The sequence below is a fragment of the Oncorhynchus mykiss genome, chromosome 17, assembly GCF_013265735.2.
Source record: "Oncorhynchus mykiss isolate Arlee chromosome 17, USDA_OmykA_1.1, whole genome shotgun sequence".
NCBI lineage: Eukaryota > Metazoa > Chordata > Actinopteri > Salmoniformes > Salmonidae > Oncorhynchus > Oncorhynchus mykiss.
In genome coordinates, this window is record NC_048581.1 from 8,728,653 (window position 1) to 8,741,152 (window position 12,500).

Sequence of the window (12,500 nt, forward strand, 5' to 3'; positions counted from 1 at the left end):
TCCACCTCTTCACATCCCCAGGATCAGGATTAAGAAACACTGAAACTGAACCAATGAAACACAACTGGTGTAGTGGAGAGAGAAACTGAACCAATGAAACACAACAGGTGTAGTGGAGAGAGAAACTGAACCAATGTAACACAACAGGTGTAGTGGAGAGAGAAACTGAACCAATGAAACACAACAGGTGTAGTGGAGAGAGAAACTGAACCAATGACACACAACAGGTGTAGTGGAGAGAGAAACTGAACCAATGAAACACAACAGGTGGAGTGGAGAGAGAAACTGAACCAATGAAACACAACAGGTGTAGTGGAGAGAGAAACTGAACCAATGAAACACAACAGGTATAGTGGAGAGAGAAACTGAACCAATGAAACACAACAGGTGTAGTGGAGAGAGAAACTGAACCAATGAAACACAACAGGTGTAGTGGAGAGAGAAACTGAACCAATGACACACAACAGGTGTAGTGGAGAGAGAAACTGAACCAATGAAACACAACAGGGTGACAGAGACAGTATAGAGCAGGGGCTCGAGGGCCACATCGAGATTTTGAAATTCAACGGAGGGACGCATCTTTTGGGGGAACAATTGTTGGTTAAAGTCCATTTGTGGGGGCCTCCCGAGTGGTGAAGCGGACTAAAGCACTGCATCGAGAGGGTTCGGCAGGCCGAGGTTTCCGTGGCCCATCGCGCTCTAGCAGCACCAATTGTTGGTTAAAGTCCATTTGTGGGGGCCTCCCGAGTGGTGAAGCGGACTAAAGCACTGCATCGAGAGGGTTCGGCAGGCCGAGGTTTCCGTAGCCCATCGCGCTCTAGCAACACCTGTGGCGGGCCGTACGCAGTGCACACTGACACGGTTGTTATGGGTGTAAGATGGCACAGTGATGCCATCTGTTGGTAAATGTTCATTACTGCAACTCTTGTGTTTTACCGGGGTGCTTCAGATACCCGGATGTGTTGTGATGTACTGAACAAGACTGGTTACTCGCATCAATGCCTCTGTCTCGTCATTTAGCATTCAAACATGGTGTCAGAGTCGGATAACTAACCATGCTTTCCGCAAATTAGAGTCACCTGCTCTGGTTTACAAACAAATGCTTATTTGTGTAAAATTTCGCCCGGAATTGGCCTTAAGCTAGAGTGAGTTTGCTAGTTAGCTTCAGTGTTGTTAGCATCGGTTAGACATGGCAGCGAACATTCCCCCTCCCGCCGTTATGAAGCTCAGCGGGGATTGGAGCACGAACTGGGATACGTTTAGAGGTGAATGGGAGGACTACGCGCTAGCAACGGGACTTCTGGAAAAGGAAGATGAGGTAGTGGCTGCCACTTTGAGGACTATAATGGGAACTGAATGCCGACACGTATACAAACACAACCTGAACCTAACAGCAGCACAGCAAGGTAACGCTATAGCTATTCTTGATGCTCTTGAACATTACTTTACGCCAGCAAAGAACGTCATCTACGAGCGTTATGTTTTCGGTCGTTGCAAACAGGAGGACGGGGAGTCCATTGACAGCTTTGTCACTAGGTTAAGGGAAAAGGCAGCTACATGTGACTATGGTGCTTTAAGAGATGAACTGATCAGAGATACGATTGTGCTTGGCATAACGGATGAGGGCACCCGCAGACGTTTGCTGAGAGAACGTGACCTGACGCTGGCCTTGGCAGTGGAGACATGCCGTGCAGCAGAGCTTACTGATATACGGATGAGGTCCATGGAGCTAGAAAGGCAACATACGGACAATGTAAATGCTACATTCAGGCAGCCAGTAAAGAAATTCCCCTTTGCCACAGCTAATGCTAATACTACAGCCAACTCTGCAGTAGACAACCCCAATACATGCCGATATTGTGGCATTTCTCATGGACGAGGAAAAGAACACTGCCCAGCCTATGGAAAAATATGCAAATCCTGTGGTACAGCTAATCACTTCGCAAGGGTCTGCATGAAAAGCAAGAGAAAGGAGGGTAAAGTGCACTCCATGGAAACAAACACAGATGAAGGGAACGACAGCACAGAGGATGTATATGCTAGCGAGTGCATAGGGGCAGTGAGGGCAAAAGGACAAAAGTGGTTTGTCACTCTGCTACTTAATAATAAACCACAGCAATGCCAGCTAGATTCAGGGGCCACATGCAACGTTATGAGCCTTAAAGACAAAAGGAGGCTCGCGCCCAGAGACAAACTCACACAGAGTAGCACCAAGCTGAAACTGTATTCAGGCCAGTTCATGACCTCTTTAGGCCTGTTTGTGACAGAGTGTGTTTTACGTGGCCAGAAATACACCCTTGAGTTTGAAATAGTTGAGGCTAGTCAACAGCCATTACTGTCAGGTTCTACATGCGAGCGCCTTGGACTTATTAACTTCACCATCCCAGCTGATCTTAACATTATTGACAAAGTCCAGGCTGGGCCCCTGAGCAAGGAGACACTCCTAAGCAAGTACCATGATGTCTTCAACGCACCGGTCGAGTCAGTTCCTGGGGAAGTCCACTTTGAGTTGGACGCAGAAATCCAGCCTGTCCAGTGTGCACCCCGCAATGTACCAGTGGCCATGAAAGCAGCTACGAAGGCTCAGCTTGACAAATACGAAGCAGATGGCCACATCATATCCGTCACCGAGCCTACGGACTGGATAAGTAATATGGTTATCGTCAAGAAACCAGACAAGCTACGGATATGCATTGATCCTAAACACCTCAACCGGGCTCTGCGACATTCACATTACATTATGCCCACGTTCGAGGATGTTCTTTACAAGCTCCCAAAGGCCAGAGTCTTCACGCTCGTGGATGCCAGAGATGCCTTTCTGCAGTGCAAGCTCGACGAGCCCAGCAGCTACATGACCACCTTTTGGACACCCTGGGGCAGGAAGAGGTGGTTGAAGCTTCCGTTTGGTGTCTCCGTGGCTCCAGAGGTGTATCAGCGGAAACAGCATGAGCTGTTGATGGGACTTAGTGGCGTGGAACCCATAGCAGATGACATTCTCGTAGTGGGCTGTGGGGACAGTGATGAGGAGGCAGAATGTGACCATGACGCCAAGCTGCTGGCCCTGATGGTCAGATGCAGACAGGTCAAGCTAAGGCTAAGCATAAAAAAGCTTCAGTTTAAAGTGCCAGAGGTCCGCTTTCATGGGCACATCTTGTCCTCCACCGGATTGAAGGCGGATCCTGAAAAAGTGAAGGCTGTCTTGGAAATGCCCCACCCATCTGACGTGAAGGGAGTGCAGCGCTTCGTCGGATTCGTCACCTACCTGGCCAAATTCCTACCGCGGCTCTCTGAAGTGTGTGAGCCACTGAGGAGGCTCATGGACAAGGACACCATCTGGCATTGGCTCCCAAAACATGACGCAGCGGTGAGGGAAATAAAACAACTGGTCACCCAGACACCTGTACTGCGATACTACAATGTGTCAAAACCTGTCACGATTCAGAGTGACTCAAGCCAGTATGGACTTGGCTGTTGCCTCATGCAGGAGGGCCAGCCTGTGGCATTCGCCTCTAGGGCACTCACCCCAACAGAGCAGAACTATGCCCAGATAGAGAAGGAGTGCCTCAGCATTGTGTTTGCATGCCAACGCTTCCACCACTACCTGTACGGGCGCGACAATATTACCGCAGAGACCGATCACAAGCCCCTTATTGCTATATTCAGCAAGCCTCTCCTGAATGCCCCAAAACGACTGCAGAGCATGCTACTGGCCCTACAAAACTACAACCTCAAGGTGGTGTATAAGCCAGGGCCAGAGATGTATGTGAGTGACACGCTCAGCAGGGCTACTGCATCAGGCACTCACACACGCTCCATGCATGAACAACACGCAGTGTGCAGCTTGCAAACAGAGCAAGTGGATGTTGAACACATCAACCAGGCTGACTACCTTAATGTTACGGACCAGCGCTTTATACAAATCAGACAGCACACAGACAGGGACGGGCAACTCCAGGCATTGAGGTCTGTGATTCTGATGGGCTGGCCCGACTGCAGGGAAGAAACTGCTTTAGCCGTCAGAGAATATTGGCCAATCAAAGAGGAGCTCAGTGTTCAAAACGGAGTGATATTCAAGAGTCAGAGAGTCGTTATTCCCCGGTCTCTGCGCCCTGAGATGTTGGCACGCGTGCACTCAAGTCACATAGGAGGTGAGGCCTGTTACAGACAAGCACGTGACACACTGTATTGGCCAGGAATGCAGAGTGAAATTAAAGACTATGTCAGTAAATGCACAATCTGCAATGAATATGCCATTGAGCAACAGAGAGAGACGATGATGTCCCACGAGCTACCGATGCGCCCCTGGCAGATAGTAAGTCTAGATCTCTTCCAGCACAGTGGCAAAGACTTTCTGCTGGTAGTCGATCATTACTCAGACTTTTGGGAGATCGACCTCCTCCCCGACCTCTCAGCAGAGACAACGATCAAACGCTGCAAGGCTCAGTTTGCCCGCTATGGACAGCCAGATAGGGTAATTTCAGACAATGGACCCCAATTCTCCGGAGTTGAGTTCCGAAAATTTGCTGCAGGATGGGAATTCGAGCACGTCACTTCATCACCACGACACCCAAAAGCTAATGGGAAGGCAGAGTCCGCAGTAAAAATCGCAAAGAACCTCTGCAAAAAGGCTCTGCGAGAGGGCAAAGATGCTTGGAAAGCAATCCTGCAGTGGCGCAATACCCCGACAGAAGGCATGGACAGCAGCCCGGCACAGCGCCTCATGGCACGGCGCTTAAAAGCAGCTCTGCCAGTAGCCAGCACTCTCCTGGAGCCATGTGTGGTGACAGACGTGCTGGTGAAGCTACGTCACAGAAGACAGGTCTCCAAGTTCATCTACGACAAATCAGCAAAAGACTTACCTGAGCTCAGGGTGGGTGAAACGGTGCGAATGAAGCCACTACCAGGGGACCGGACAGGCCTCTGGAGACTCGGATCCTGTGTACAGAAAGTGGCACCACGCTCCTACTTGGTCGAAGTGAATGGATCACTGTACCGTCGTAACAGGGTTGACCTTCGGATTGCTGAGACAGCACCTACTCAGAACCCTGATGGTCAAAGGGGTCGCATGACAAAAGACAGAACCCCAGCAAGTCACATGGGGCCTGAGGCACTGGGCGAAGAGCCAGGGGATCACAGGTCGGCCGCTCCCTCACCCATCAATTCTCCCCTTAGACATTCAGGTGACACGCCTGTGCGGGAACCCGCAGTCCTCGCAGACAAGCCCCCTGTCTTTTCACGATGCGGGCGTCTGTCCCAGCCACCAAAAAGACTTAATCTGTAGGTTTCCCATCAGGGATTGTTGACAGAGATAAAAGTGAAGAGAATATCAAAATGTGTTGTTGTTCTGGAAAAAAAAAAAAAAAAAAAAAAAATACTAAACTGTTCATGTTGGAAATTGTTACTAGGTTTGTTTTGTTAGTGAATTGACACCTCCTGTCCTATTTTATTAAAGGGAAGATGTTATGGGTGTAAGATGGCACAGTGATGCCATCTGTTGGTAAATGTTCATTACTGCAACTCTTGTGTTTTACCGGGGTGCTTCAGATACCCGGATGTGTTGTGATGTACTGAACAAGACTGGTTACTCGCATCAATGCCTCTGTCTCGTCATTTAGCATTCAAACAACGGTCGCCAGGTTTCCGTAGCCCATCGCGCTCTAGCAACACCTGTGGCGGGCCGTACGCAGTGCACACTGACACGGTCGCCAGGTTTCCTCCGACACACTGGTGCGGCTGGCTTCCGGGTTAAGCGGGCATGGTGTCAAGAAGCAGTGCGGCTTGACTGGGTCGTGTTTCGGAGGACGCACGGCTCTCGACTTTCGCCTCTCCTGAGTCCTTAGTGGAGTTGCAGCGAAGGGACAAGACTGTAACTACCAATTGGATACCACGAAAAATGGGTAAAAAAATGTATATCTTTTTCTCTTGTCTCGCGAGCCGGATAGAAGTGCCCGAGGGGCCGGATTGAAGTGCCAGGCGAGACAGACTGAAGTGCCCGGGGAGCCAGACTGAAGTGCCCGAGGGGCCAGATTGAAGTGCCCGGGGGGCCAGATTGAAGTGCCCGTGGGGCCAGATTGAAGTGCCCGGGGGGCCAGATTGAAGTGCCTTGGGGGCCAGATTGAAGTGCCCGGGGGGCCAGATTGAAGTGCCCGGGGGGCCAGATTGAAGTGCCTGGGGGGCCAGATTGAAGTTCCCGGGGGGCCAGATTGAAGTGCCCGGGGGGCCGGATTGAAGTGCCCAAGGGGCCGGATTGAAGTGCCTGGGGGGTCATACTTTGCCCCCCCCCCTTGGTATAGAGGAATACACTAAACAACACCACTGACTCACCTCTGGTCCTGGAAGACCCCCGGGGCCTGTGATTAAGGTGCTCTGCAAGATGCCAGAGAAAACATGAAATTATTACTAGTGGCTATTTGAAGTGTGTGTGTGTGTGTGTGTGTGTGTGTGTGTGTGTGTGTGTGTGTGTGTGTGTGTGTGTACTTACTGCTCCAAAGTAGGATGGTTCTCCTTTCTCTCCTTTCTCTATTCTTTCCTGGTAGAGAGGAACACACACACACACACACACACACACACACACACACACACAAGCACACAAGCACACATCTCTATTTAGAGTACAAAAGAGTAGTTGTTTAGTGTTGAGTTGCTGACAGACATTGCATTGTGAGATGTACCTGTCCGTTCCAGGACTCCGCCCTCTCCCTCTCGGCCAATCCGTATCGATCTTCAAATTCCTCCTCGTATTCATACTCTCTGACCTCGTACTCATCTGTTTCGTTGTCGTAGTCTTCGTACTCTACAATCTGTCACACACACACACACACACACACACACACACACACACACACACACACACACACACACACAGGACAACCGATCATCATCATCATATCCACAGTCAACAGTAGCACAAGACATTTCAGAATGTAATCTTGAGCTGAACCACTAGAACTAGAATACTGGTTATAATTAGAACCACAGAACCACAATGACATTCTAGTTCTCTGATTAGAACCACAGAACACAATGACATTCTAGTTCTCTGATTAGAACCACAGAACACAATGACATTCTAGTTCTCTGATTAGAACCACAGAACACAATGACATTCTAGTTCTCTGATTAGAACCACAGAACCACAATGACATTCTAGTTCTCTGATTAGAACCACAGAACACAATGACATTCTAGTTCTCTGATTAGAACCACAGAACCACAATGACATTCTAGTTCTCTGATTAGAACCACAGAACCACAATGACATTCTAGATCTCTGATTAGAACCACAGAACACAATGACATTCTAGTTCTCTGATTAGAACCACAGAACACAATGACATTCTAGTTCTCTGATTAGAACCACAGAACCACAATGACATTCTAGTTCTCTGATTAGAACCACAGAACCACAATGACATTCTAGTTCTCTGATTAGAACCACAGAACCACAATGACATTCTAGATCTCTGTTTAGAACCACAGAACCACAATGACATTGTAGTTCTCTGATTAGAACCACAGAACCACAATGACATTGTAGTTCTCTGATTAGAACCACAGAATCACAATGACATTCTAGTTCTCTGATTAGAACCACAGAACCTCAATGACATTCTAGTTCTCTGATTAGAACCACAGAACTACAATGACATTCTAGTTATCTGATTAGAACCACAAAACCAAAATGACATTCTAGTTCTCTGATTAGAACCACAGAACCACAATGACATTCAGGTTCTCTGATTAGAACCACAGAACGACAATGACATTCTAGTTCTCTGATTTTAACTACAGAACCACAATGACATTCTAGTTCTCTGATTATAACTACAGAACCACAATGACATTCTAGTTCTCTGATTAGAACCACAGAACCACAATGACATTCTAGTTATCTGATTAGAACCACAGAACCACAATGACATTCTAGTTCTCTGATTAGAATCACAGAACCAAAATTACATTCTAGTTCTCTGATTATATCTACAGAACCACAATGGCGTTCTAGTTCTCTGACTAGAACCACAGAACCACAATGACATTCTAGTTCTCTGATTAGAACCACATAACTAAAATTACATTCTAGTTCTCTGATTAGAACCACAGAATCACAATGACATTGTAGTTCTCTGATTAGAGCCACAGAACCACAATGACATTGTAGTTCTCTGATTAGAACCACAGAACCACAATGACATTGTAGTTCTCTGATTAGAACCACAGAACCACAATGACATTCTAGTTCTCTGATTAGAACCACAGAATAACAATGACATTGTAGTTCTCTGATTAGAACCACAGAACCACAATGACATTGTAGTTCTCTGATTAGAACCACAGAACCACAATGGCATTCTAGTTCTCTGATTAGAACCACAGAACAGTCCCAATCCTGAGAGAATGAATGGATGGTTGAAATGGAATGCTCAGAGAGAGCAACATTAGACATGGTGTCCAGATCATTTTTTTTTTCTCAACTTATTGTTTTATTGTTTATCCATCTTTCTGTGTCTGGTCAGGTACTGTGGAGGTCACCTCTCACCTCATATTCTGTGATGTTAGGTCTCACGGTAACCGTGGAGACAGAGAGGTCATCGTAAAGGTCACTGTAGTCAAACTCATCAAACTCCTCCACCTTCACTCTCCTGGGCTTTGTCTCCTACACACACACACACACACACACACACACACACACACACACCGCTGTGTTCAGAGGCCATGGAGTGAGGCAGGAGTTAAATCGAACAGGGGACAGAGGAAGAGAGGTGGGCACACACTGGCACACAGAACACTGGCACACAGAACACTGGCACACGGAACACTGGAACACAGAACACTGGCACACGGAACACTGGAACACAGAACACTGGCACACGGAACACTGGAACACGGAACACTGCCACACAGAACACTGGAACATGGAACTTTAGCACACGGAACACTGGCACACAGAACTTTAGCACACGGAACACTGCCACACAGAACACTGCCACACAGAACTCTAGCACACGGAACACTGCCACACGGAACTTTAGCACACGGAACACTGGCACACGGAACACTGGCACACAGAACTCTGGCACACGGAACACTGCCACACGGAACTTTAGCACACGGAACACTGGCACATGGAACACTGCCACACAGAACTCTAGCACACGGAACACTGGCACACGGAACACTGGCACACGGAACTTTAGCACACGGATCACTGGCACACAGAACATTTGCACACGGAACACTGGCACACGGAACACTGGCACACAGAACTCTGGCACACAGAACACTGCCACACGGAACTTTAGCACACGGAACACTGGCACATGGAACACTGCCACACAGAACTCTAGCACACGGAACACTGGCACACGGAACACTGGCACACGGAACTTTAGCACACGGAACACTGGCACACGGAAGTTTAGCACATGGAACACTGGCGTACAGAATTTTAAGACACGGAACACTGGCAAACAAACACTGTCTGACTAAATATCTCAATGGAGAGAGATGGCGAGGGGAGGGAGAGAGAGATAGAGAGGGGAGGGAGGGAGAGAGAGATAGAGAGGGGAGGGAGAGAGAGATGGAGAGGGGAGGGAGAGAGAGATAGAGAGGGGAGGGAGGGAGAGAGAGATAGAGAGGGGAGGGAGAGAGAGATGGAGAGGGGAGGGAGAGAGAGATAGAGAGCGGAGGGAGGGAGAGAGAGATAGAGAGGGGAGGGAGGGAGAGAGAGATAGAGAGGGGAGGGAGGGAGAGAGAGATAGAGAGGGGAGGGAGAGAGAGATAGAGAGGGGAGGGAGAGAGAGATGGAGAGGGGAGGGAGAGAGAGATGGAGAGGGGAGGGGAGGGGAGGGAGAGAGAGATGGAGAGGGGAGAGAGAGAGAGATGGAGAGGGGAGGGAGATAGAGATAGAGAGGGGAGGGAGAGAGAGATAGAGAGGGGAGGGAGAGAGAGATGGAGAGGGGAGGGAGAGAAATGGAGAGGGGAGGGAGGGAGGGAGAGAGAGATAGAGAGGGGAGGGAGAGAAAGATGGAGAGGGGAGGGAGAGAGAGATAGAGAGGGGAGGGAGAGAGAGAAGGAGAGAGGAGGGAGAGAGAGATGGAGAGGGGAGGGAGAGAGAGATGGAGAGGGGAGGGAGAGAGAGATAGAGAGGGGAGGGAGGGAGAGATAGAGAGGGGAGGGAGGGAGAGAGAGATAGAGAGGGAGGGAGAGAGAAATAGAGAGGGGAGGGAGAGAGAGATAAGAGAGGGGAGGGAGAGAGAGATAGAGAGGGGAGGGAGGTGGCGAGAGAGATAGAGAGGGGAGGGAGAGAGAGATAGAGAGGGGAAGGGAGGGAGAGGGAGATAGAGAGGGGAGGGAGAGAGATATAGAGAGGGGAGGGAGAGAGATATAGAGAGGGGAGGGAGAGAGATATAGAGAGGGGAGAGAGAGAGAGATAGAGAGGGGAGGGAGAGAGAGATAGATAGAGAGGGGAGAGAGAGAGATAGAGAGGGGACAGAGACAGAGAGAGAGAGAGGAGAGGGAGAGAGAGAGATACTGCAATGAATGGAAAGAAAGAGATAAAGATAGGAAGAGAGAGATGAGACATTTAAACATTGGCTAGTCACCTAAATAACTCTGTCATAGAATAGGCTGTCTAATGGGACTCTCATCATCACCTCCCTGTCTCTTGATAGGTTGCCTAAAGGGAACTCACCTCCTCAGTCTCTTGTGATAGGCTGTCGTAGGGTAAAGGGGCGTGGCAGTCGGGAATGTAGTCTTGACAGTAGGTCTCTGCAGCTCTGGGGTCGGCTACGATCAACAATTGTTGGATTTCTCCCTGTGGACACACACACATTAATAACATAGATGAAACACACACATTCATAACATAGATGAAACACACACATTAATAACATAGATGAAACACACACATTAATAACATAGATGAAACACACACATTAATAACATAGATGAAACACACACATTAATAACATAGATGAAACACACACATTAATAACATAGATGAAACACACACATTAATAACATAGATGAAACACACACATTAATAACATACATGAAACACACACATTAATAACATAGATGAAACACACACATTAATAACATAGATGAAACACACACATTAATAACATAGATGAAACACACACATTAATAACATAGATGAAACACACACATTAATAACATACATGAAACACACACATTAATAACATACATGAAACACACACATTAATAACATACATGAAACACACACATTAATAACATAGATGAAACACACACATTAATAACATACATGAAACACACACATTAATAACATACATGAAACACACACATTAATAACATACATGAAACACACACATTAATAACATAGATGAAACACACACATTAATAACATAGATGAAACACACACATTAATAACATAGATGAAACACACACATTAATAACATAGATGAAACACACACATTAATAACATAGATGAAACACACACATTAATAACATAGATGAAACACACACATTAATAACATAGATGAAACACACACATTAATAACATAGATGAAACACACACATTAATAACATAGATGAAACACACACATTAATAACATAGATGAAACACACACATTAATAACATAGATGAAACACACACATTAATAACATAGATGAAACACACACATTAATAACATAGATGAAACACACACATTAATAACATAGATGAAACACACACATTAATAACATAGATGAAACACACACATTAATAACATAGATGAAACACACACATTAATAACATAGATGAAACACACAGACCATGTTTCTTTTTATTCATGTAGCTGTTATTTTTGGGGTAAATGGTACAGCTATTATGAACTGTGACTGAATGAATGTGATTACCTATCAGTGACTGAATAAATGTGATTACCTATCGGTGACTGAATGAATGTGATTACCTATTGGTGACTGAATGAATGTGATTACCTATCGGTGACTGAATGAATGTGATTACCTATCGGTGACTGAATGAATGTGATTACCTATTGGTGACTGAATGAATGTGATTACCTATCGGTGACTGAATGAATGTGATTACCTATCGGTGACTGAATGAATGTGCCTACCTATCGGTGACTGAATAAATGTGATTACCTATCGGTGACTGAATGAATGTGATTACCTATCGGTGACTGAATGAATGTGATTACCTATCGGTGACTGAATGAATGTGATTACCTATCGGTGACTGAATGAATGTGATTACCTATCAGTGACTGAATGAGTGTGATTACCTATCAGTGACTGAATAAATGTGATTACCTATCGGTGACTGAATGAATGTGATTACCTATTGGTGACTGAATGAATGTGATTACCTATCGGTGACTGAATGAATGTGATTACCTATCGGTGACTGAATGAATGTGCCTACCTATCGGTGACTGAATGAATGTGATTACCTATCGGTGACTGAATGAATGTGATTACCTATCGGTGACTGAATGAATGTGATTACCTAT

The 12,500-nt window shown here is 46.7% G+C and overlaps 1 protein-coding gene across 1 annotated transcript in view; it reads right to left on the reverse strand.

Moving 5' to 3' along the window:
• LOC110510793 (collagen alpha-1(XI) chain) overlaps positions 1-12,500 on the reverse strand; it is an 87,386-nt gene that overhangs the window by 56,728 nt on the left and 18,158 nt on the right. The window contains exons 5-9 of the mRNA XM_036948801.1: positions 10,694-10,816; positions 8,540-8,656; positions 6,672-6,800; positions 6,482-6,529; positions 6,325-6,366 (exon numbers count right to left, since the gene is read on the reverse strand). Coding sequence (XP_036804696.1) covers positions 6,325-6,366; positions 6,482-6,529; positions 6,672-6,800; positions 8,540-8,656; positions 10,694-10,816 — 459 coding nt within the window. The remainder of the gene's footprint in view (positions 1-6,324; positions 6,367-6,481; positions 6,530-6,671; positions 6,801-8,539; positions 8,657-10,693; positions 10,817-12,500) is intronic.